The sequence below is a fragment of the Bos grunniens genome, chromosome 9 (genome assembly GCF_055505025.1).
Source record: "Bos grunniens cultivar Pamir isolate PY7600 chromosome 9, Bosgru_T2T1.0, whole genome shotgun sequence".
Taxonomy (NCBI): domain Eukaryota; kingdom Metazoa; phylum Chordata; class Mammalia; order Artiodactyla; family Bovidae; genus Bos; species Bos grunniens.
Window position 1 is genome coordinate 57,886,564 of NC_141173.1, and position 20,230 is coordinate 57,906,793.

At 34.7% G+C, this 20,230-nt stretch overlaps 1 protein-coding gene across 8 annotated transcripts in view; it reads left to right on the top strand.

The window, feature by feature from the left end:
* EPHA7 (EPH receptor A7) overlaps nucleotides 1-20,230 on the top strand; it is a 531,141-nt gene that overhangs the window by 496,299 nt on the left and 14,612 nt on the right. For 4 of the 8 annotated variants that reach the window (XM_086316391.1, XM_086316386.1, XM_086316388.1 and 1 more), the window contains 7 exons: nucleotides 4,203-4,311; nucleotides 4,913-4,968; nucleotides 9,306-9,431; nucleotides 10,273-10,458; nucleotides 11,043-11,104; nucleotides 12,878-13,087; nucleotides 13,801-13,950. In XM_086316391.1, coding sequence (XP_086172517.1) covers nucleotides 4,203-4,311; nucleotides 4,913-4,968; nucleotides 9,306-9,431; nucleotides 10,273-10,458; nucleotides 11,043-11,104; nucleotides 12,878-13,087; nucleotides 13,801-13,950 — 899 coding nt within the window. Of the gene's footprint in view, nucleotides 1-4,202; nucleotides 4,312-4,912; nucleotides 4,969-7,984; nucleotides 8,830-9,305; nucleotides 9,432-10,272; nucleotides 10,459-11,042; nucleotides 11,105-12,877; nucleotides 13,088-13,800; nucleotides 13,951-20,230 lie in introns of those variants that run through there. The other 4 variants (XM_086316387.1, XM_086316390.1, XM_086316393.1 and 1 more) reach the window with 2 other exon arrangements.

Sequence of the window (20,230 nt, forward strand, 5' to 3'; positions counted from 1 at the left end):
CTAATTTTTCATGGAATTCTACACAAAAATTAGCTTAAAATAGTATATGATTTCCTTTTTTCAATTTTTAATAGGAAGTTTTTTTAATAAATTAAATCAATGCAACTTTGATTAAAAAGTTTGATTTTGGGAGAATATTTTTCTAGATATTCTAAAAGTTAGAATAAATTGGTATTCTTTTACATTAGTTCACACTTAGTAAGTTTCTAACAGTAGTCTTTTTTTCAAAATATTTTGTTATATTTTTAAATTGAGCAGTAACTCTGGCAACCTCAAATAATAAAACATATGTTGAAATATATTTTAAATGTAAATCAGTTATATAGAATTATAAACACAAAAGTCATCCATTGAAAAAGATTTCTTATAACTTGGTGTGATAAACTTAGTATTCTTTATTATCTTGCCTCCAAAACATTACAGTCTTTTACTCTATCAACATTTAAACATTTGAGTGGTCTTCTGTTAAATGTATTCTAAGTAGTTTTCCACTTAGACTGATCTTCTGATATTTTACTTTGTAGTTTCTAATATAATTAAACAATTTAAATGATTTTTTCATATTCTACTGATTAGTTCAAACTTAAAGAAACATCAGTCAGTTATACTTACCCAAACATTCTTTATCAGTTAAAGCTTGAGTTTAAAATCTTTAAAAAATTAGTTTGTGTATTTTCCTGACTTTGTAAATTAAGAATATTGGGCCAAACTATTATTTATTACCTACTGAATCCCAGGGACGGAGGAGCCTAGTAGGCTGCCGTCTATGGGGTCGCACAGAGTTGGACACTACTGAAGCGACTTAGCAGCAGCAGCAGCAGAAATTCATAGATCTTATTTCGTTATTTAAAAATGAAATAACTAACAATCATAGAGATTGACATGAAGTAGTAGAATCCAAATGAGCACATGAAACTAATGCTAAAAATGCATTTTGCATTAGAAAGGATTTGGTGATTTTTATCATCAGAATATTCTCTCCACTGGAAGGTAAAGTTTGATGAAAGAACAATCCATATCTCCCATTTACTTTAGTCTTACAAGTGCCTAATATAGTGCTTGACACATAGAAGACACTCATCAAGTAAGCAAGAAATGAATACCTCACATTAATCAAAAAAACAAGTTATCAGTATCAGCTGAAGCTAGTAGAAATGTCCTTGGTTTCACATTTCAGCTCTGCCATATCTGGCTGTGGGACTTTGGATGAGCTATTTCTCTGTGCCCAAGTTGCTAAGAGAGTGATACCCAACTCTCAGAGCGATTGTGAGGATTGAATAAGTTAATGTACACAAAGTGCCTAGCACACAGACGGCTTTGAGTGTCAGCTTTCATTATTTAATACAACCATTCTCAAGTGTTTTGGTCTTGGGAAGCCTTGCTGCTGCTGCTGCTGCTAAGTCGCTTCAGTCACGTCCGACTCTGTGCGACCCCATAGACGGCAGCCCACCAGGCTCCCCCATCCCTGGGATTCTCCAGGCAAGAACACTGGAGTGGGTTTCCATTTCCTTTTCCAATGCATGAAAGTGAAAAGTGAAAGGGAAGTCGCTCAGTCGTGCCAGACTCTTCATGACCCCATGGACTGCAGCCTACCAGGCTTCTCCATCCATGGGATTTTCCAGGCAAGAGTACTGGAGTGGGGTGCCATCGCCTTCTCCATGGGAAGCCTTACAAGCTATTAAAAAATATTGAAGATCCCCAAATAGATTTTGATTATTTGGGTTACATTATTTGATATTCACCATTTTAGAAATTAAAACTGAGAAATTTTTAAAACACAAGTATTCACAAGACACATTTCATTAGCCAGCAGAATGATGACATTATCACTTGTCATCTAAGTTCTGGAAAACTCAACTGTGCACTTGTGAGCATGTGAGAGTAAGTGAAAGAGGCAAATAACATTTTATTATGTGAAAATAGTTGACCTTGCAGATTCCTTGGAAAGCTTCTGAGGTTTCCCAGACATGCTTTAAGAACTACTGATTTAGCACACAGGTTACTGTGCTAGGGATTAGGGATGCACAGAAACACACAAGCACATTTGATGTGCTCAGTTAGTGAGAGAGACTTGCTCACAAGTTCTGGCCATACAGTTAAGCACTGGTAGAGTGCACGGCCCACTGCTATCATAGTGTCAGGAAACAGTGACTCTCGTGCTAGGAAGGAGGGCTAGGAAGATGATCCACCCAAAAGAAGTTACTTGAGCACTGATTGGAAAGGGAATTTAAACATATTATTCCATTTTACATATATCCTAAAATCCCCTTCTACACAGAACCACTGCTACCAATTTTACAATTTTTAAACTGTGGTGTAGTGATTATGACATATAAATTATTTTTAAATGTGTTATCCATGAAATAGATGAAAATATGAATCATAAATAGTGACTACCGTAAGATTAAAGTGTGATCCTAACTATATATAAAAACATATAAGTAAATATTCACAACTTCTAATTCACCATTCACCTGACTTCAGTTGTCTCATTGGAGTTGTGTTTCTGAAGCTAAGGGCAGAAGGGAGTCTAAGACAAGCAAAGAATTAGACCCACGGGACAAACTGAATGGAAATAATTTCAACACATACATGTTTAATTTTTTCCTTCCTTGTGAACAAAACTACTCCATTCTTTTTCCTCTCTAAATATATATTAAAAGAAAGATAAAAACAAAAAACAACCAAACCAGACCAACAAAATTACTTGAAGTCATCTTTTCTCTGTTGAATTATAATAGGCTGTAATTCAGAAATTAAAGCTTTAAAGTTGTTTTCTTTTTCTTCTTTTTCCTTTTCCCTTGTTTCATTCTCTCAGGGAACAAATCAGCAGGTCCTGACTTAGGGAGTGTATATAATATCTCTTTTCAGAAATTTATTTCACTGGAGCTATTTTTACTGTCTTTTCAACATAAGAGCTATCTATAGTTAGCATAAGTATACAAAATTAAGAGACGAGTTGTGAAAAGGAGGGAAACATAGATAGAGAGAGAAAGACCAATTTAAAAAAAAACAAAACACCTTTATGTTGCCTATTGTGGCAAGACACATTCTGCCTACATTTAATTTATTGCTCTGGAGACCAAGTCCCTTGCCACCACTAAGAATGAGTAGTATTTTCCATCCTACCTTAAAGTTTACAGATGTTGATTGTTTCAGAAATAAACAAACTGTATTAGTTTTCATTATATTAGATATTAATCTGTAACTGAATCATCTATTGGAATATACATTTTCACTGTTTTGTATCCATTTGGTTATTTTATTAGGTTTATACTAGTATTGAAAATAGAATATTCTGGGGAAAATATGACAATTGTGAATTGCCAGATAAGTAAAACTTCACTAATTTGGAAAAATACAAGTGAGAAGGCCATGTGACTTGATGAAGAATAAGAATCAGAGGCTGCTTTAAAGGACATGTAAACATATACTGCTCCCAGAGAGACTCTCAGAAAGATTCAGCCGGGTTTGCCTTAACGAGCATAGAAGAATCACTTAGTCTTGTACAGGAAGTGTCTACAATTGGATAATGCTAAAATGTTTTTTACAGTACTTGCAGAAAGTTGGCTCTTCCATAAACAGCCTAGCTCCTCTGTAATCTTAAACTCTCAAATGTGTGCATTGCATACTTTGTCAAATTAATATAAGTAATTCTGTTTATTTTCCTGAATTAAGGTGAATTATAAATTCATATTGATTTGCTATGATTACATCATGATTCTTATTCTGTATTGATGATGTGAGAGATAAATCATTTAAGGTACTTTGAAAAATGCTGAGAGTATGTTATTTGGGTTTGTTTGTTTGTTTTTTTCACACACCAGGAAACAGACACAGTGGGATCAAGTACCTTACTGAGGGGAAAAATGGGGACTTACTAGCAATTGTAAATGAAAAATCTTTATTTCTTGGATCATAACTAAGTTTCCAACAATTAAGCAGGGGATTGCCATTCAACAAGGCATTTTGCAGGGATCTTTCCTAGCTGAAGAATATAAAATAGATGAAAGTATTGTTCTTACCACTTACTTAAAATGTAAAAAATAAAGATTTATTTAAATTTGTTACAATAGAATACATTTATTTAAGTTAAAGGTGAATTTAATAGCATAGATATCTTGCTTATAAGATTTTGCCTAATCTTTCAAGTTGAATAGTATTGAGTATTTTATTGAGCCTTCTTTTTTGTTTGTTTACAGCTACGGCAGTCTCAAGTGAACAGAATCCTGTTATTATAATTGCTGTGGTTGCAGTGGCCGGGACTATCATTTTGGTGTTCATGGTCTTTGGCTTCATCATTGGAAGAAGGTAGAACACAAATTCGTTCTAATCTCTAACATAAAATGTATTGATTTTTCAGAATTATGTCAGCCTATTACTTATTGTTTAGTTTAGAATGTTAACTAGTAAATGCAGTTATTCTTTGTCTCATATGAAACACTAAAGGTCAATAAATTTTCATTCTCCCAAGGTTAGAAGAGGAATGAGTAGTGTCATTTCTATTGGGTGACTCTTTATTAGTTATTTTTTAGAGTTCGATTTTTATAATAAATGTAGGAGATACCTGGGGAAAGATTTACTTTTTTAGTTAATGGTTTCTGGAAGCCATTTAAAATCTGTTGTTGCTGTTTTTCAGGAAAAAATATACACAAATATTCACTCATTGGTAAATATAAATCTGTTAAATAGGTCCCTTCCACACTGTCTCACACTTTATATTCTTTGCATTTTTCAAATCATGTGAATTGCTATATTATTATTGAGTTCAGAACTATGGACATAAAGTTTATGTATTTTGTTCATAGCTCTAACTAGCAAGTTCTTAAGTAATTAAGATATATCATACTGAATTTTAAATACACAAAACTAGATTATTGATTGAGATCATCAAAATTTTATTTTTTTCCAGGCACTGTGGTTATAGCAAAGCTGACCAAGAAGGGGATGAAGAGCTTTACTTTCATTGTAAGTGTTTGGCTTTTCTTTATTTATTTACCCCAGTTAATACAGAAATCTGATTGTCAGTATTGGCATGAATAAATTCCTGATGCATCAGGCTTGAAAATATACCATGAGCTCAAAATGTTGCTTTAAAGCATTTGAACAAATATGTAGAATGAAAACATTATGTGAATTCTTTAAAAATATATTCAGAAATGTAATCTCTCATAAGAAATTTTAATATAACTGAAAGGATATTCAGCAGCTTTTATGTCACAATTGTTCCTTTTGCAATCTTTGCCCAAGTGTTTCATATCATGCTAATAATGATTCATTAAATGTTGCATGCGCCCATGTTCTAGCTCAGGAATTCATTTCAAGTTAGAAGGACAGGCCCTTTTTTCTACCCAGTGAGTGATGCTATAATGAAAAACTAGACTAAGGAGCCTCTCTCTGTCCATCCGCTATAAACTGGCCATCACAGGTAGATATTTTGAGACACAAATAGTGTAATAATAGGATTCAGTACTCTGATGTTTTCCTGTGGATTTGAGCTACCTGATTCTTAAAGTTCATTTTAGAAATTATATCAGAATATAGCTCAGGGAACCAAAAAAAATAGATGTTCAACTGCATTAATCTTATTGTTGTTGCACATGGATGGCAAGTGAAACCCTGAGAGCTTTGAGAGTAAATGTTGACTTTTTGCACCCAAAGTAAAATCCAATGGATGATGCTCTTATCCAAATCCAGTATTCCTATTTTTAATCCTTGAAAACATTGAAAGTAATTTTATGTATAATTTTTCTTAGTAACCATACTCTTTACTAAAATTTCTCATAGGTAGATAAATTTTCTATAAATGGCATAAGAATGACATCTATTTTTGTGTTACTCATCAAATTCTTGTGTCAGTATCTAAGAAGATATTGTCATGTCCCGATTCTTAAGTCATGGGAAGATGTAGCATCAATCAAGGAAGTGTGTGGTTGAAAAAACACAATGTGAACACCATTATTATCATCCCTAAGTTTCTTCAGCATGTTATTAATTGTTGAACCAACAGTTCCCTTGACTTTAGTTTTCAAAAGAGAAGTGTCTTTATATAATACATATTCAAATCAATGATGAAATTGTAGAATTTGAACCACTGAAGGCAGGGAGGGTATTAGGACTCTAGAAATTATAGTAAAAGTTATGACCAGAGGGGGCTTTATCATGATGATTAAGTTTCAGGGCCCCTGGTTTTCGCAGACTCCTTTCAAGGCCCTGGAAGGGTCCTAACAAGTTAGGGTGTAGAATCTTTCTCCTTAAAGAGAATATCCCAAATTGCAGAAGGTTTAAGCCTCACTAAACTTAAATCTGCCCCTGATTATTGCTGAACACACATGATTCTATGACTCCTCTCCTGGGATTATTGACATACTTCTAATGCTGGTGCTTCCTCTTGCTAACTGGCAGTGATTTTGTGACAAGTCCCAGTGATGAGAGTGCCATAGGCTGTTTATAGCTAGAGGATATGCAGAAAAAGTGAAAGTTATATTTTTTTCTCTTTCATGACATGAGAGAATACTTTTAACACTTCCCCAGACAGGAAGGAGAGGATCAAAACTTGAATGCCTTAATTTTTGTGTCAAGTTTGTATATAGATGACAGTAAACATATATAGAAGAGAGTAACATAAGACTATAGTTCCTGGAATCCCAGATTCTACCCATATGTGAATAATTTGATGGAAGAATCATTTAATAATACCTTAATCAGTATGTCACTTTTCTTTGCTTATTGAAGATATCCAAGACATCCCCAAATGATCAAACGCTGCCTCTTAGTTAATTTGCTTTTAGCTTGCAAGTTAATGCTGAAGGTAAATTAAAACATGGCTTACCTGAGACATGTTGTATAGCTTTCTGCCTAACTGTCATCATTCACTTTTAATATTTTGATGTCATTCCCTTTTTTCACATTTGACATCCAGTTTGTAATTACAAAAAATAAAGCTGCATGTTTTACCTGCTAACATAGAAAAGATAAACTGGAACTTGTTGTGTATATAAAGTTTTCATCTCTAGAGCAAAATATCAGTGGTGGTTTTAAGATATTTAACATTCATGAGAGATGTAAATGAGATATTACAACACAAAAAGCTCACACTCTTAAATCAAGATAAGCAACAAACCAAAATATTCAGAAACTGTGTCAAAATTGTTCTTATTTTAAAACATCCATTTTTAAACGAATAATGAAAGAAATACACTTAAGATATCCTATCTTGGTAAATCCTTGATATTTTTGAATCACCCTTTTTACAAGGATATCTTTTCTTGTCATTTGATGAGAACCAGGCATTTTATTTGATTTTATGACTGTATTTATAGTACATAAAGTACAACACTGTGGTCACCAGCTATTTACAAGTTGGTGTCCTTTTATTCCTTTAGTATACAGACAATTTTCTTAGGTGCTAAGCCACCGGATTGAATTTTTACAGAAACTTGAAAGCAACCGTTTAACTAGCTTTTAGAGCACTGAATTTAATAGAACGTCCAGTCATTTGTACCAGGTGCCGTCCACTCTCCATGGCCCCAAGTGCTACATTTAAAGATATAAACACAATGGAGGAGTTTAGTGAACCAATTCCAATTTACGTTTTGTTTCCTCCTACCATTTCTTCTAACAATGTCTTCGAATCCAAGCTGGGCAGTATTTCATGTTTTTATGCCAAAATTGCTCTGGCCTGTCAAAATGTTTTGTGACATCTTGAATAAAGAACCATCAGAGACCCGTTTGAGATGCAGAAGGTTACCTCCAATCTAGCTCCCTTATCGCAAAATCAAACCAAAAAAAAAAAAATGAAAGAAAAAATAAAAAGGAGAAGATGGCTCATTCTCCATCTGCCTGCCAATCTAGGAGGTTAACCTATTGTTTTCTTCCCTTCTCTCTTTTTCTCTTCCCCCTCTCTTCCCTGTACTCCTTTTTCTCTCTTTTCTCTTTCTATCCCCTCTCTCTTTTCTTCTTGTGTTTTTTTTCTCATGTTCAGCTTTAGTAACAAATGAGCATCTGTCAGTTTTATAAACTGCAACAGTAATTGTTTAAGACAATCAATTTTGGATAAACAATCAACTACAACAGAATAAATCAAGATTTTTAAATCCCATTTTTCCTTTATACATTCTGCTTCTTTTTGTTTGTTATGTGTTTATTTTAAAAATATAATTTCAAGTTGATGTGATGACATAAGCACAGTTAGGCTACAGTGTAATACATAAAGAAATATATTGTTCTCCAAATAGTAAGATTTAATGAAAAGATTGTTCAGTGGCTTTGTTAAAAAACAATAAAGTTTTTTTTGAGGATATAGTGTAATTATTTTCATTGCATTAATATAACCAAATATATGCCTATCTATCTTATCTTTGTCTTTAACCAAATGATTAGATTTGGAATACATTATTGTAATTGATTTAAAGTTGACATAGCATTATCTGTTACCTGCATGCTTCTGGGTGCGTTTTAAGACAATTTTAACTTTTAAGATGATTCTATGTTGTTTGAATCTTGACTACCTTTTCTGAGGTGTATTGGCTACCTCCTCATAGCAGTTAAGAACTTCCAGAGCCTTATAATTGAAAGTTCATATAAACCATTCCTCTTTCAAATTGCTGTCATACATGGTTAGCAGATCCCAGGAATATTGTAAATTTTCTAACTTTATTCTGCACTTTGTACATTTGGCTTCTATTGCCCTTCAAGGTGAAGAAGAAACTGTGTCTTTAGTAGATTTCTCTCTGGTTTTGTGATAGCAGTCCCTCACAGCTTGTATTAATTTTATGTATATGTCAACGGTGGTTGGTCTTTAAAAAAATAAATCAAAAGAATAAGTAAGATGTCTAAATGTTTTTAATATTACTGTCAGTGTAGTAGGCTACCTGTAAATGAAATGTCTTCTTTTCCCAGTGTATTAATTTGATTGATTGACTGACTGATAGATTTACAAATGTGTTTCCAAGTCCATTACAAACCTCAATATGGCTTGAACTATGCCATGATAGCAATGAATTTAATTAAATCTCCAGTCTGATAAGAGTCATGTCAGAGAATTTTGGTGCTGTCTTTTGTTGATTTACTGGAAAAGCAATTCAGTTAGTCACCTATGAACTGGATCCTATGTTACCTATAGAAGCTTGCAGATAATACCTATACGCCTGCAGACTGAAGTAGTCTGTTAAAACTGCTGTGAATCAGGTGATGTGGAAGCAAGTTCACTGTTCCAAGGAGCACTCTGCATAATGAAATTCCTGGGCTGACTGCACAATAAGTGCTTTGCTTCATCACAGTCATGCTTTCTTACATCATTACAGTTAAATTTCCAGGCACCAAAACCTACATTGACCCTGAAACCTATGAGGACCCAAATAGAGCTGTCCATCAATTCGCCAAGGAGCTAGATGCCTCCTGTATTAAAATTGAGCGTGTGATTGGCGCAGGTAAGGCTGTTGTAGCTTCCTTGTTCAGCTGTTCCATTTAGCCAAGATCGAAAGTCATACATCATAATGACAGGCAAATAATTATACCTCAAGTATAGAACCTTTGCATTTACCTGAAATGTTGGAAGCAATGAGCCTGTACTTGTTTATGAAATCTTACCAAAAAAAAGTGAAAAAGAAGCATGTGGTGCAGAGAATTGTGTATCTTTTGTCTCTTGTCAGATTTTTAAGATATTGTTCTATTGTAAGCTATTTCATAATAGTTCTGGCCCATCCAATAAATGAATTTATATTTAAAATAATTAGAATGTTGTGAATATTGCTGGAATATACATCCACTGACTTGATTTATCATCTTCCTGCTGTGTTCATTTTTATTATTTTTTGTTATATTTGTAGCTGTTGTACTGTTTAATTTCATGTAGAAAATTAATATGTATTAATTATTTAAAAGGAAAATTATTTTCTATGTGTACAATGTATCTTCACAGTAATTGTACATTTTTGGATGAAATCCTTTACATCTAGCAAACTTAGGTACATATGAATTCCAGATTTTTAAATCTTTCAGAAGTATTGGTGTTTCAAGTCATGAAAACAATAGCAATATGTATAATTTGCTAATGTGCCCTTATACTCCAGTAAACAGTGTACATTTTGCAGTGTATTTCAAACCTAAATGGTGTTTCTGAAAGAGTTTTTGTTAAGCCAGTTAAAAAAATAGTAGTTTGTGTAACAGTTTAAAAAAGTTTAAAAGTGCTTTTAAAGAATTTAATGCAGTTACTCTGAGAGAGGAGATATTTCTGTAATTAAAATACACCTGCCTGTTCTGTTACTTTAGGAGAATTTGGAGAAGTCTGCAGTGGTCGTTTGAAACTCCCAGGGAAAAGAGATGTTGCAGTAGCCATAAAAACCCTGAAAGTTGGTTACACGGAAAAGCAAAGGAGAGACTTTTTATGTGAAGCCAGCATCATGGGGCAATTTGACCACCCAAATGTTGTCCATTTGGAAGGGGTTGTTACAAGAGGTACATATTGACAGTATATTTCATTTAGCAAATGGACTGTCAGAAATCAGTGTTATTTCACAGATACTAAAAAATCAAATTGTAAATACACTGCATATTTTTCATGAGTTTTTCTTTGGATGTGTAACTGACTAAAATAATTTTCTTTTGTGCTACCATCTCAGACAAAAAGTGGATAAATGAATGAGGGTTGAGAATTAAAGAATAAATTTGATAGATAGATGGAGTGACAGATATTTTCATTTATCTTCAAAAGTCATAAATGTAGTACAGTTTAGTCTTTCCATTTTCTGTAAAGTGTCATTTTCTCTGAGTTTTGTTCACAAAACAGGAGTCAGAAGAACACATTGACTTTTATTGTTTAATTTTATCAATCATGACTATGTTCCAAACAGACAGTTAATGATTCTGTGTTTGGCAGCAGCACTAGAAATGTTAGAAATACTCACCACTCACCCAGTCAGTCTTTCAAAAGAGCACTAGATATTTTATCTGGGGTGAGAAACAGAATAAATCGGAAGTTTACATTACAACTTTTTTTTTTAATTATATATAGATATATATATATATTTTTTTAATTTTAGGGAAGCCAGTCATGATTGTAATAGAATTCATGGAAAATGGAGCCCTAGATGCATTTCTCAGGGTAGGTAACAAAATTATTCTCCCATTCTAAATATACTATACCTGTTACCAATGTAATTTTCTGAACTTTTCTTTGCAGTATAAAATGTGAACAGTAGAAACTTGAACAGGTCACAAAATTGTCTTTGAAAAGCAGCTTTAAAAAGTCTTAAGACTGGATTGAGGAAGATTTTTTGAGCATTTAAGCGATATAATGTCATTTAAAAATAGTTTCCATTGATATATTACCACAAATACTGAGGATACTGGAAGCCCTGTAATTGGAATACTTGCTGCAGAGTAGCATTTTACTTTTTCAAATTTACAATTATAAATGAAATACAGAGGTAATACAGAGAAAAAGTGAGATAACCATTCAATGTTGGTAGGACTCTACTCTATGGAACCATTTCTCCTAATAGTGTTATATGAACATCAAGCTTAAAATAAAGAATTATTGACATTTTAAAATATGTTATTTTTAATAAATAATAAGTTCTGAATGTAAAACATACATATTTTTATGTTCAGACTTTTCATCTAAGAACATGAAGAGGTGTTAACCTTTTTTCAAAGGGCGAAGAGAAAATAGTAAGAGGAAGAGAACATGCAGAGATCATACATGATCTAGAATGGAACATTCAATCCAGATTAATAAGCATTAAGGGGATTTTGATGTGCTGTGTCTTGTTAATATGCATAGCTGTCAACTTTCTAGAAGAAAGCATCACTTAGCAAATTCATCTATACAAACCGCTGTCAGCTTGCATCGTATTTGGAATTCAACTGGAGAAATCTGTGGGTTAAAAATAAGTTAGAAATATATGGTGGCCAGTTGGTTGCAAAGAGTTCTCAATCCCATTTATTAGCACATCTACCTCAGGGAATCTTTGTTGCAAGTAATATTCCTACCTACAGCACAATGAAAAGTAGAAGATGAAAACAGTCAGCTGGTACAATCCCTTTCTACCTCTTAATTTCTCTCCATTTTTACTCAAAGATTTTTTCACCCTTCCTTTTTTTTACCATTTGGATAAAAAAATCTAATATATATGTCTTCATCCTTTTTATATATGTTTAGACTATTTATGTAAATTTTTAGCAAGTGGGTAAAATGCTTAGCTGTCAGGGCTATTTTTTTAATATTTCATTCCCTAACTTCCTGATGATCTGTGCTTTTATTTTGGGGCTTCCCTGACAGCCCAGTTGGTAAAGAATCTGTCTGCAATGCAGGAGACCCTGGTTCGATTCCTGGGTTTCTGCTGAAGAAGAGATAGGCTACCCACTCCAGTATTCTTGGGCTTCACTTGTGGCTCAGCTGGTAAAGAATCTGCCTGCAATGTGGGAGACCTGGATTCAATCCTGGGTTCGGAAGATCCTCTGGAGAAGGGAAAGGCTACCCACTCCGGTATCGTGGCCTGGAGAATTCCATAGACTGTATAGTCTGTGGGGTCACAAAGAGTTGGACAGGACTGAGTGACTTTCACTTTCACTTTCCCTAACTTTGACTTAAAAATTAGCATATACTTTTGGATTTGCGTGCTTTGAAGCTATTAATTAATACCAGTTACATATCAATATAAATAAATGATTACTAGAACTCTATTTTATATTATTTGACTTTCAAGTTAAATCAGCACCTGTTGTTTTTCACAGATGTCTGTATTATGTAGAAAATTAAGTAGTAATTCCTCTTATATGACAGAAAATCACTTGTGTGCAGACATTTTTCATGGTAATTTTTTTCTCTTTTCAAAGTATGGTTAACTGGACTTTCATTTTTGTCTTCCTGTAGAAACACGATGGGCAATTTACAGTCATTCAGTTAGTAGGAATGCTGAGAGGAATTGCTGCTGGAATGAGATATTTGGCTGATATGGGATATGTTCACAGGGACCTTGCAGCTCGCAATATTCTTGTCAACAGCAATCTTGTTTGTAAAGTGTCAGATTTTGGCCTGTCCCGGGTTATAGAGGACGATCCTGAAGCTGTCTATACAACGACTGTAAGAAAAAGTCTATTATTGCACCTCTTCATATTCCTGCCAATTTTCCTACCGAGAAAGCAGGGCTTAATAATACAAAACGAAACAGGAGAAAAGAGGCAAATTGATCTGTACCTTTGTTAGTTGTGACTTTTTTTTCCTTTTGGAAGAATCATCATCGCTTTTACAGTCTTTATATAGACTAAGAGGAGAAGTAATGATAAGAATGTCAATAGCTTATTTCATATTGGGATGCTTATATATATAATATACATTACAGCATTTGGTTAGTAGTGGTCATAGTTGTAGCAGAAAACTATAAACCCACATTTTAATCAAGATTTTAAGAAAATATTGACTATGCTAATTCTTGTAAGTTTGCAAGATTAGAAAAAAGGAAAATATATGGGGATTGACTTGTATACTATTATTCCAATATTTCCTTCCATTTTAGTAGTTATTTTACCTCATTTGTCATTATCTTTTTGACTAGACTCTGGCCATACAACCACATAAGTTTATAATTGATTTGCCTTAGAATTTAAAACTTAACCATGACATTTAAAAAGCAAGTTAGTAACTTTAAATACACTTGGAGAAATTCAAGATGAATAGACCTGATACTGCTGAGTTGTCAACCAAATACACAGGCATTTAGCTTAGCCTTATAGTTCTACTATAAATGATTTATATGTCATTATATATATCTAAAATGTCAATTTCTTTTAATACAGGGTGGAAAAATTCCAGTAAGGTGGACAGCACCTGAAGCCATCCAATACCGGAAATTCACATCAGCCAGCGACGTATGGAGCTATGGAATAGTCATGTGGGAAGTTATGTCTTATGGAGAGAGACCTTATTGGGACATGTCAAATCAAGATGTAGGTGTTATACTACTTAAACAAAAAGGATTTAATACATTAATATTCATTTTATGGGAACATGTAGGTAATGGCTCATAAGAAGAAACTTTTACAGTTCTAAAAAACATTGTTGCTGAGTTTTCACGATTATTACCACAAATTACCACAATAATTACTGGCAATGGCACCCCACTCCAGTACTCTTGCCTGGAAAATCCCATGGATGGAGGAGCCTGATAGTCTGCAGTCCATGGGGTCGCTAAGAGTCGGACATGACTGAGCGACTTCACTTTCACTTTTCACTTTCATGCATTGGAGAAGGAAATGGCAACCCACTCCAGTGTTCTTGCCAGGAAAATCCCAGGGATGGGGGAGCCTGGTGGGCTGCTGTCTATGGGTCACACAGAGTCGGACATGACTGATGTGACTTAGCAGCAGCAGCAGCAGTGGTTCAACTAATTTTCTTTTGTCTTCATTTTGAAGAATTGCTTTTTCTTTTTCATTTAAATTCTCTAGACCTAATAGAGGCCGGAAAAGGATATTTCTTTAATAAAAGTAATGATGCTGAGCTTGCACAGCTTTAGTGGGAGAGTCACCTGAGTAAAAGATTAATTTATGGAGGGGAGAGAAGGAAGGCTGTGTATTATTTTGTCTTTGAAGCTTATCTTTCTTTTGCTTTTAATTTCCTGAAAAAATCTGTTTAAATTATGTTGTTGGTTGATTTAGTTAAGTTTTAATTTCATGAGACAACGTAAATTTAACAACCAATATGTGTTTCATAGAAATATTTTAGAATATAATCACAATGGGAATATCTTTTAAAAATAAAACTTATTAAATGTGTATCCTGTTGCTAAGGCAACAAGTACATTGTTAACCTTTGAGAAAAGAAACTGATGATAGTTCTCAGGTGTGTACATCTCACTCCAAGAGACTATTTATAAAACAATATAGCATAACGGCTTCCCTGGTGGCTCAGATGGTAAAGAATCTGCCTGCAATGCAGGTAGACCTGGGTTCAATCCCTGAGTCAGGAAAATCCGTTGATGAAGAAAATGGCAACCCACTCCAGTATTCTTGCCTTGAGAATCCCAGGGACACAGGAGCCTGGCAGGCTACAGTCCGTGGGGTCACAAAGAGTCAGACATGACTGAGTGATTAACACTGCAACAATAGCATAAGTGCAACTAAATATTTACTTCTATAAGTTGAATTTTATAAAATTCACATTTTTGTAAGGCAGAAACTTACAAATACTGTCAGATTCATATGCCTTTATTGAAAATGTGAGTGAAATTTAGATAAAAGTAGAGTAAATGTAAAATCTCGGAAGGTACCCTACATTAAACTAGAAATATGGAGAAGACCTTGGTTCATAGCGGAGGAGAGAATTCACCAAGGGAACACTTTGGAAAGTGCAGAAACAAAGGCTTAGTGAAGTGTATGTGGACCAACTAACTAGAGTCACTCTCCTATAACAGAGATACATACATTATTAGTGATCTGAAATGAAGATTGTATGCATGTGCTAAGTCACTTCAGTCATGTCCAACTCTGCGACCCTATGAACTCTGTCCATGGGATTCTCCAGGCAAGAATACCAGAGTGTGTTGCCATGCCCTCCTCCAGGGGATCTTCCCAATCCAGAGATTGAACCCATGTCTCTCAAGTGTCCTGCAAAAGGCAGGTTCTTTACCTTGAGCACCACCTGGGAAGCCCCTGAAATGAAGATTAGGTTGGGGTAAATTGACAAAAAAAGTGTTTTAAGGAGTTTGGAAATGATAAGCATGCATGCTCTTGAAGAACAGAGTAAAAAAAAAAAAAAAATAAGTGGTGCTTGAAGAAAGTCTATATTACCATTGAGAAAAAGCATGTGACAAGCAAACCAGTTTGAAGTACTGAATTCTTGAGATATTATAAACCTGTGTAACAACAGAAGCTGCTGCTGAGTCGCTTCAGTCGTGTCCGACTCTGTGCGACCCCAGAGACGGCAGCCCACCAGGCTCCCTCGTCCCTGGGATTCTCCAGGCAAGAACACTGGAGTGGGTTGCCATTTCCTCCTCCAATGCATGAAAGGGAAGAGCGAAAGTGAAGTCGTTCAGTTGTGCCCGACTCTTAGCGACCCCATGGATTGCAGCCTACCAGGCTCCTCCGTCGATGGGATTTTCCAGGCAAGAGTACTGGAATGGGGTGCCATTGCCTTCTCCAACAGAAGCTGACTAAGGTTAAAACTGAGTTATTTTTCAAAAATAGATCATAATCATTGTTATATAAAATTAGTTTTTTTTTTTTTTTAATTTTCCCTATCAAGTTCCTATGTTTCTTAAAACTAGTAAGTTATTTTCAGACAACTAAAATCAGACTGTTTGTTGGAAGGTGATTTTCAGTACTTCTTTAAACAAATTTCAGCATTGACTACAAAATTCACAGCGAAAAGAAGGAGAGGTTTGAAAAAAGCATTTACTATTTTGAGTTGAATAATGACATAAAACTTTTTTAATGGGGGTCTCTTTATTTTTGGTTTTGGTTTTTTGAAGATAAAAATCTGAATGATGAGTCCGTTTGGCAGAGGCAAAGTTGTTAATATTTGACAGGTCTCAGTGTCAAAGATTTCATGGACTGTCAAAATGTGGGCAAACAAATCCTTGGGGCAGAGAAAGAGAAATATTTACATTCCCTAGACACTCAGTAGAGTTTCATTTCTTTTGACACCTTCCTTCTGTACTAGATTCAAACATAAAGGAATGACAGGAATATAAGATAACTTTAAATTTAAAGTTCACTTAACTTCTAAAAACAAATAATAGAAATGGTTAAGAAAAAAAATCTTCTATTTTAGATTTAAAATTCCCATTTGTTTTTATTAAAAATTAAATATCATAATATATATTTTGCCTTTCAAGTTTTAATATTTTTACTGATCAAATGAAGTTTTAAAAGCACAGTGTTTAATTGTGACCTAGAACGTTAAACACCATCTTTCTCTTTTTTTTCAATTGCAGAGGTCTGAATTATATTATTAAATTTAAATGCAAGAGATTACCTACACAGTTCAGGTTTTATAGTGACATTGATATTAACATTCTTCCTAAAGGATAATATTCATTATTTTATACTTCTGTTAAACTGCTATTTGATCAATTATATATTTCATTTTCAATATACAAATAGTGGAACAAACTTGAATTTAAATAATGAATTCCACTATAGTAAAAATGATTCTCTAGAGAAAGCTTTTTTACTTGGAGTCTCCAGGTAGGAGACTGTGGAGAGACTTAAATGATCTACCAGCTCCTTGATGTCTCTGGAAATCCTGTTTATGTGACTATATTTTATTTTTCTGAAAATTATGCTTTTATCTATTCTTCAGAGATATTAATATTTAAAATATTAGATTGATTGAAAGAAATCACTTTATATGATTTAAATTTAGTGCTAGAAATTTGTCAAGGATTTTATAAAACCCTCAAATTTTCAAATACCTTAGATTATAAGAGAATTTTTTTAAGACATGTGAAACAAGATAACTTAAGACCTAATTTGATAATCAAGTTTGTCAGGAATGCCACAAACTCTGGGCTGAAAACTAAATAAAGTGAGGTTTCTGTGGTTACTCTGAAGAAATAAAAAAGGGGGTGCTCCTTATTAGTAGGGGGCTTCCTGGGTGACACTAGTGGTAAAGAATCCACCTGCCAATACAGGAGATGCAAGAGATATGGGTTCGATCCCTGGGTCGGAAAGATCTCCTGGAGGAGGGCATGTGTGCGGGCAGAAGAGCCTGGCAGGCTACAGTCCATGGGGTCGCAGAGTCCGACATAAATAAAGTGACTGAGCACGAAGTCCCTTAGTATCCATAGAATATCGGATCCAGGACCCTGGCAGACACTAAAATCTGTGAATACTCAAGTCCCTTATATAAAATGACATTGTTTTTGCACTAAACTTGTGAACACCCTCCTGTATACTTTAAATTATCTTCAGATTACTTACAATGCCTAATACAATATAGATATTATGTAAATAGGTATAAATACAATGGAAATGCTGTATAAATAGTAACTGGCATGTGGCAGATTCAAGTTGTGCTTTCTGGAATGTTCTGATTTTCCTTTTTCTTTTTGAGTATTTTTACCCATGGATGCAGAATCTGAAGATGCAAAGTCTCAGGATATGGAAGTATTGTAAAATCAATGAGGTAGACAGTTGCCAGGGGGCTTTGGCCACAATCTACACAGAGGAATGAACAAGACCATGTCAGGAAAAAATGATATGCTTATGTATGAAGATACTTACACCCAAATGGTTCCAAGTAGGAAAAGGAGTACGTCAAGGCTGTATATTGTCACCCTGCTCATTTAACTTATATGCAGTGTACATCATGAGAAACGCTGGGCTGGAAGAAGCACAAGCTGGAATCAAGATTGCTGGGAGAAATATCAATAACCTCAGATATGCAGATGACACCACTCTTATGGCAGAAAGTGAAGAGGAACTAAAAAGCCTCTTGATGAAAGTGAAAGAGGAGAGTGAAAAAGTTGGCTTAAAACTCAACATTCAGAAAACGAAGATCATGGCATCTGGTCCCATCACTTCATGGCAAATAGATGGGGAAACAGTGGAAACAGTGTCAGACTTTATTGTTTTAGGCTCCAAAATCACAGCAGATGGTGACTGCAGCCATGAAATTAAAAGATGCTTACTCCTTGGAAGGAAAGTTATGACCAACCTAGATAGCATATTCAAAAGCAGACACATTACTTTGCCAACAAAGTTCCATCTAGTCAAGGCTATGGTTTTCCAGTGGTCATGTATGGATATGAGAGTTGGACTGTGAAGAAGGCTGAGTGCCGAAGAATTGATGCTTTTGAACTGCGGTGTTGGAGAAGACTCTTGAGAGTCCCTTGCACTGCAAGGAGATGCAACCAGTCCATCCTAAAGGAGATCAGTACTGGGTGTTCATTGGACTGATGCTAAAGCTGAAACTCCAATACTTTGGCCACCTCATGCGAAGAGCTGACTCATTGGAAAAGACTCTGAGGCTGGGAGGGATTGGGGGCAGGAGGAGAAGGGGACGACAGAGGATGAGATGGCTGGTTGGCATCACCGACTTTATGGACATGCATTTGAGTGAACTCCGGGAGTCAGTGATGGACAGGGAGGCCTGGCATGCTGCAATTCATGGGGATGCAAAGAGTTGGACACGACTGAGCAACTGAACTGAACTGACAGCCAAATTTTTTTCATGTGCCCATAACGTCCATGAGTTTTAACTGCAATAGAAACAGTTAGAATCTAAGCATTTGCAATTAAAGCCAAGAGAGTAGGCTTTCCCATATATCTCCAGCTTTCATTCTTCTTTATAATCTGTAGGTGGTTAGCCCTTTTCATTAATGACTTTTCAAAGAGCAACCGTATGTGTATAAATGGAGTCAAATATAAAAAGTAATACTCAAATTGGAAATACTTACACTTGGTATTCACAGAAGCTTTTAATTGAATTTATGTCTCAATTCACATGGGCTTCCCTGGTAGCTCAGCTGGTAAAGAATCCACCTGCAATGCAGGAGACCCCAGTTCGATTCCTGTGTCAGGAAGATCAGCTGAAGAAGGGATGGGCTACCCACTCCAGTTCTTGGGTTTCCCTGCTAGCTTAGCTGGTAAAGGCTTTGCCTGAAATGCAGGAGATCTTGGTCCTCCTGCAGGAGGAGATCCTTCTCCCCTGGAGAAGGGAATGGCTACCCACTCCAGTATTCTGGCCTGGAGAATTTCATGGACTGTATTGTCCATGGGGTTGCAAAGAGTTGGACACGATTGAGCGACTTTCACTTCACTTTTATGTCTTAGTTCAAATGTAATTTTCATAGTCAAATTATGAAATTTTAAAATTCTTATTCTATGGATTACTTTTTTTTTCTATTTATCATATTCCACAAAGTTGTTTCTTCTTATTTCAAGGTAGGCAAATACATCATTAGTTTTACTAATAGGAGTCATAAGGATAATAAAAGATTAAACTTTCATAAAGATAGGAGACATAAAGGTAATTCCTTAAAATGGTCCATGAAAAGACACTTAAAAGCTTTGAAAACATAATATGCTTAAAACTAAATTTATTCTCAACTAAATTGTGAGCCCTCAACTTTTCCTTTTAAAAGTTATGACTGATTTATTACTTTGATTTGTCTTATATTATGATAGAAAAGAAGTGTAGATTTTTTGGTAAAACTTTGTCATAGTTCTGTATTGAGGTCCAAATATTTAATTGCATAAAATATGGGTCATGTTCCTATGAAGTTAA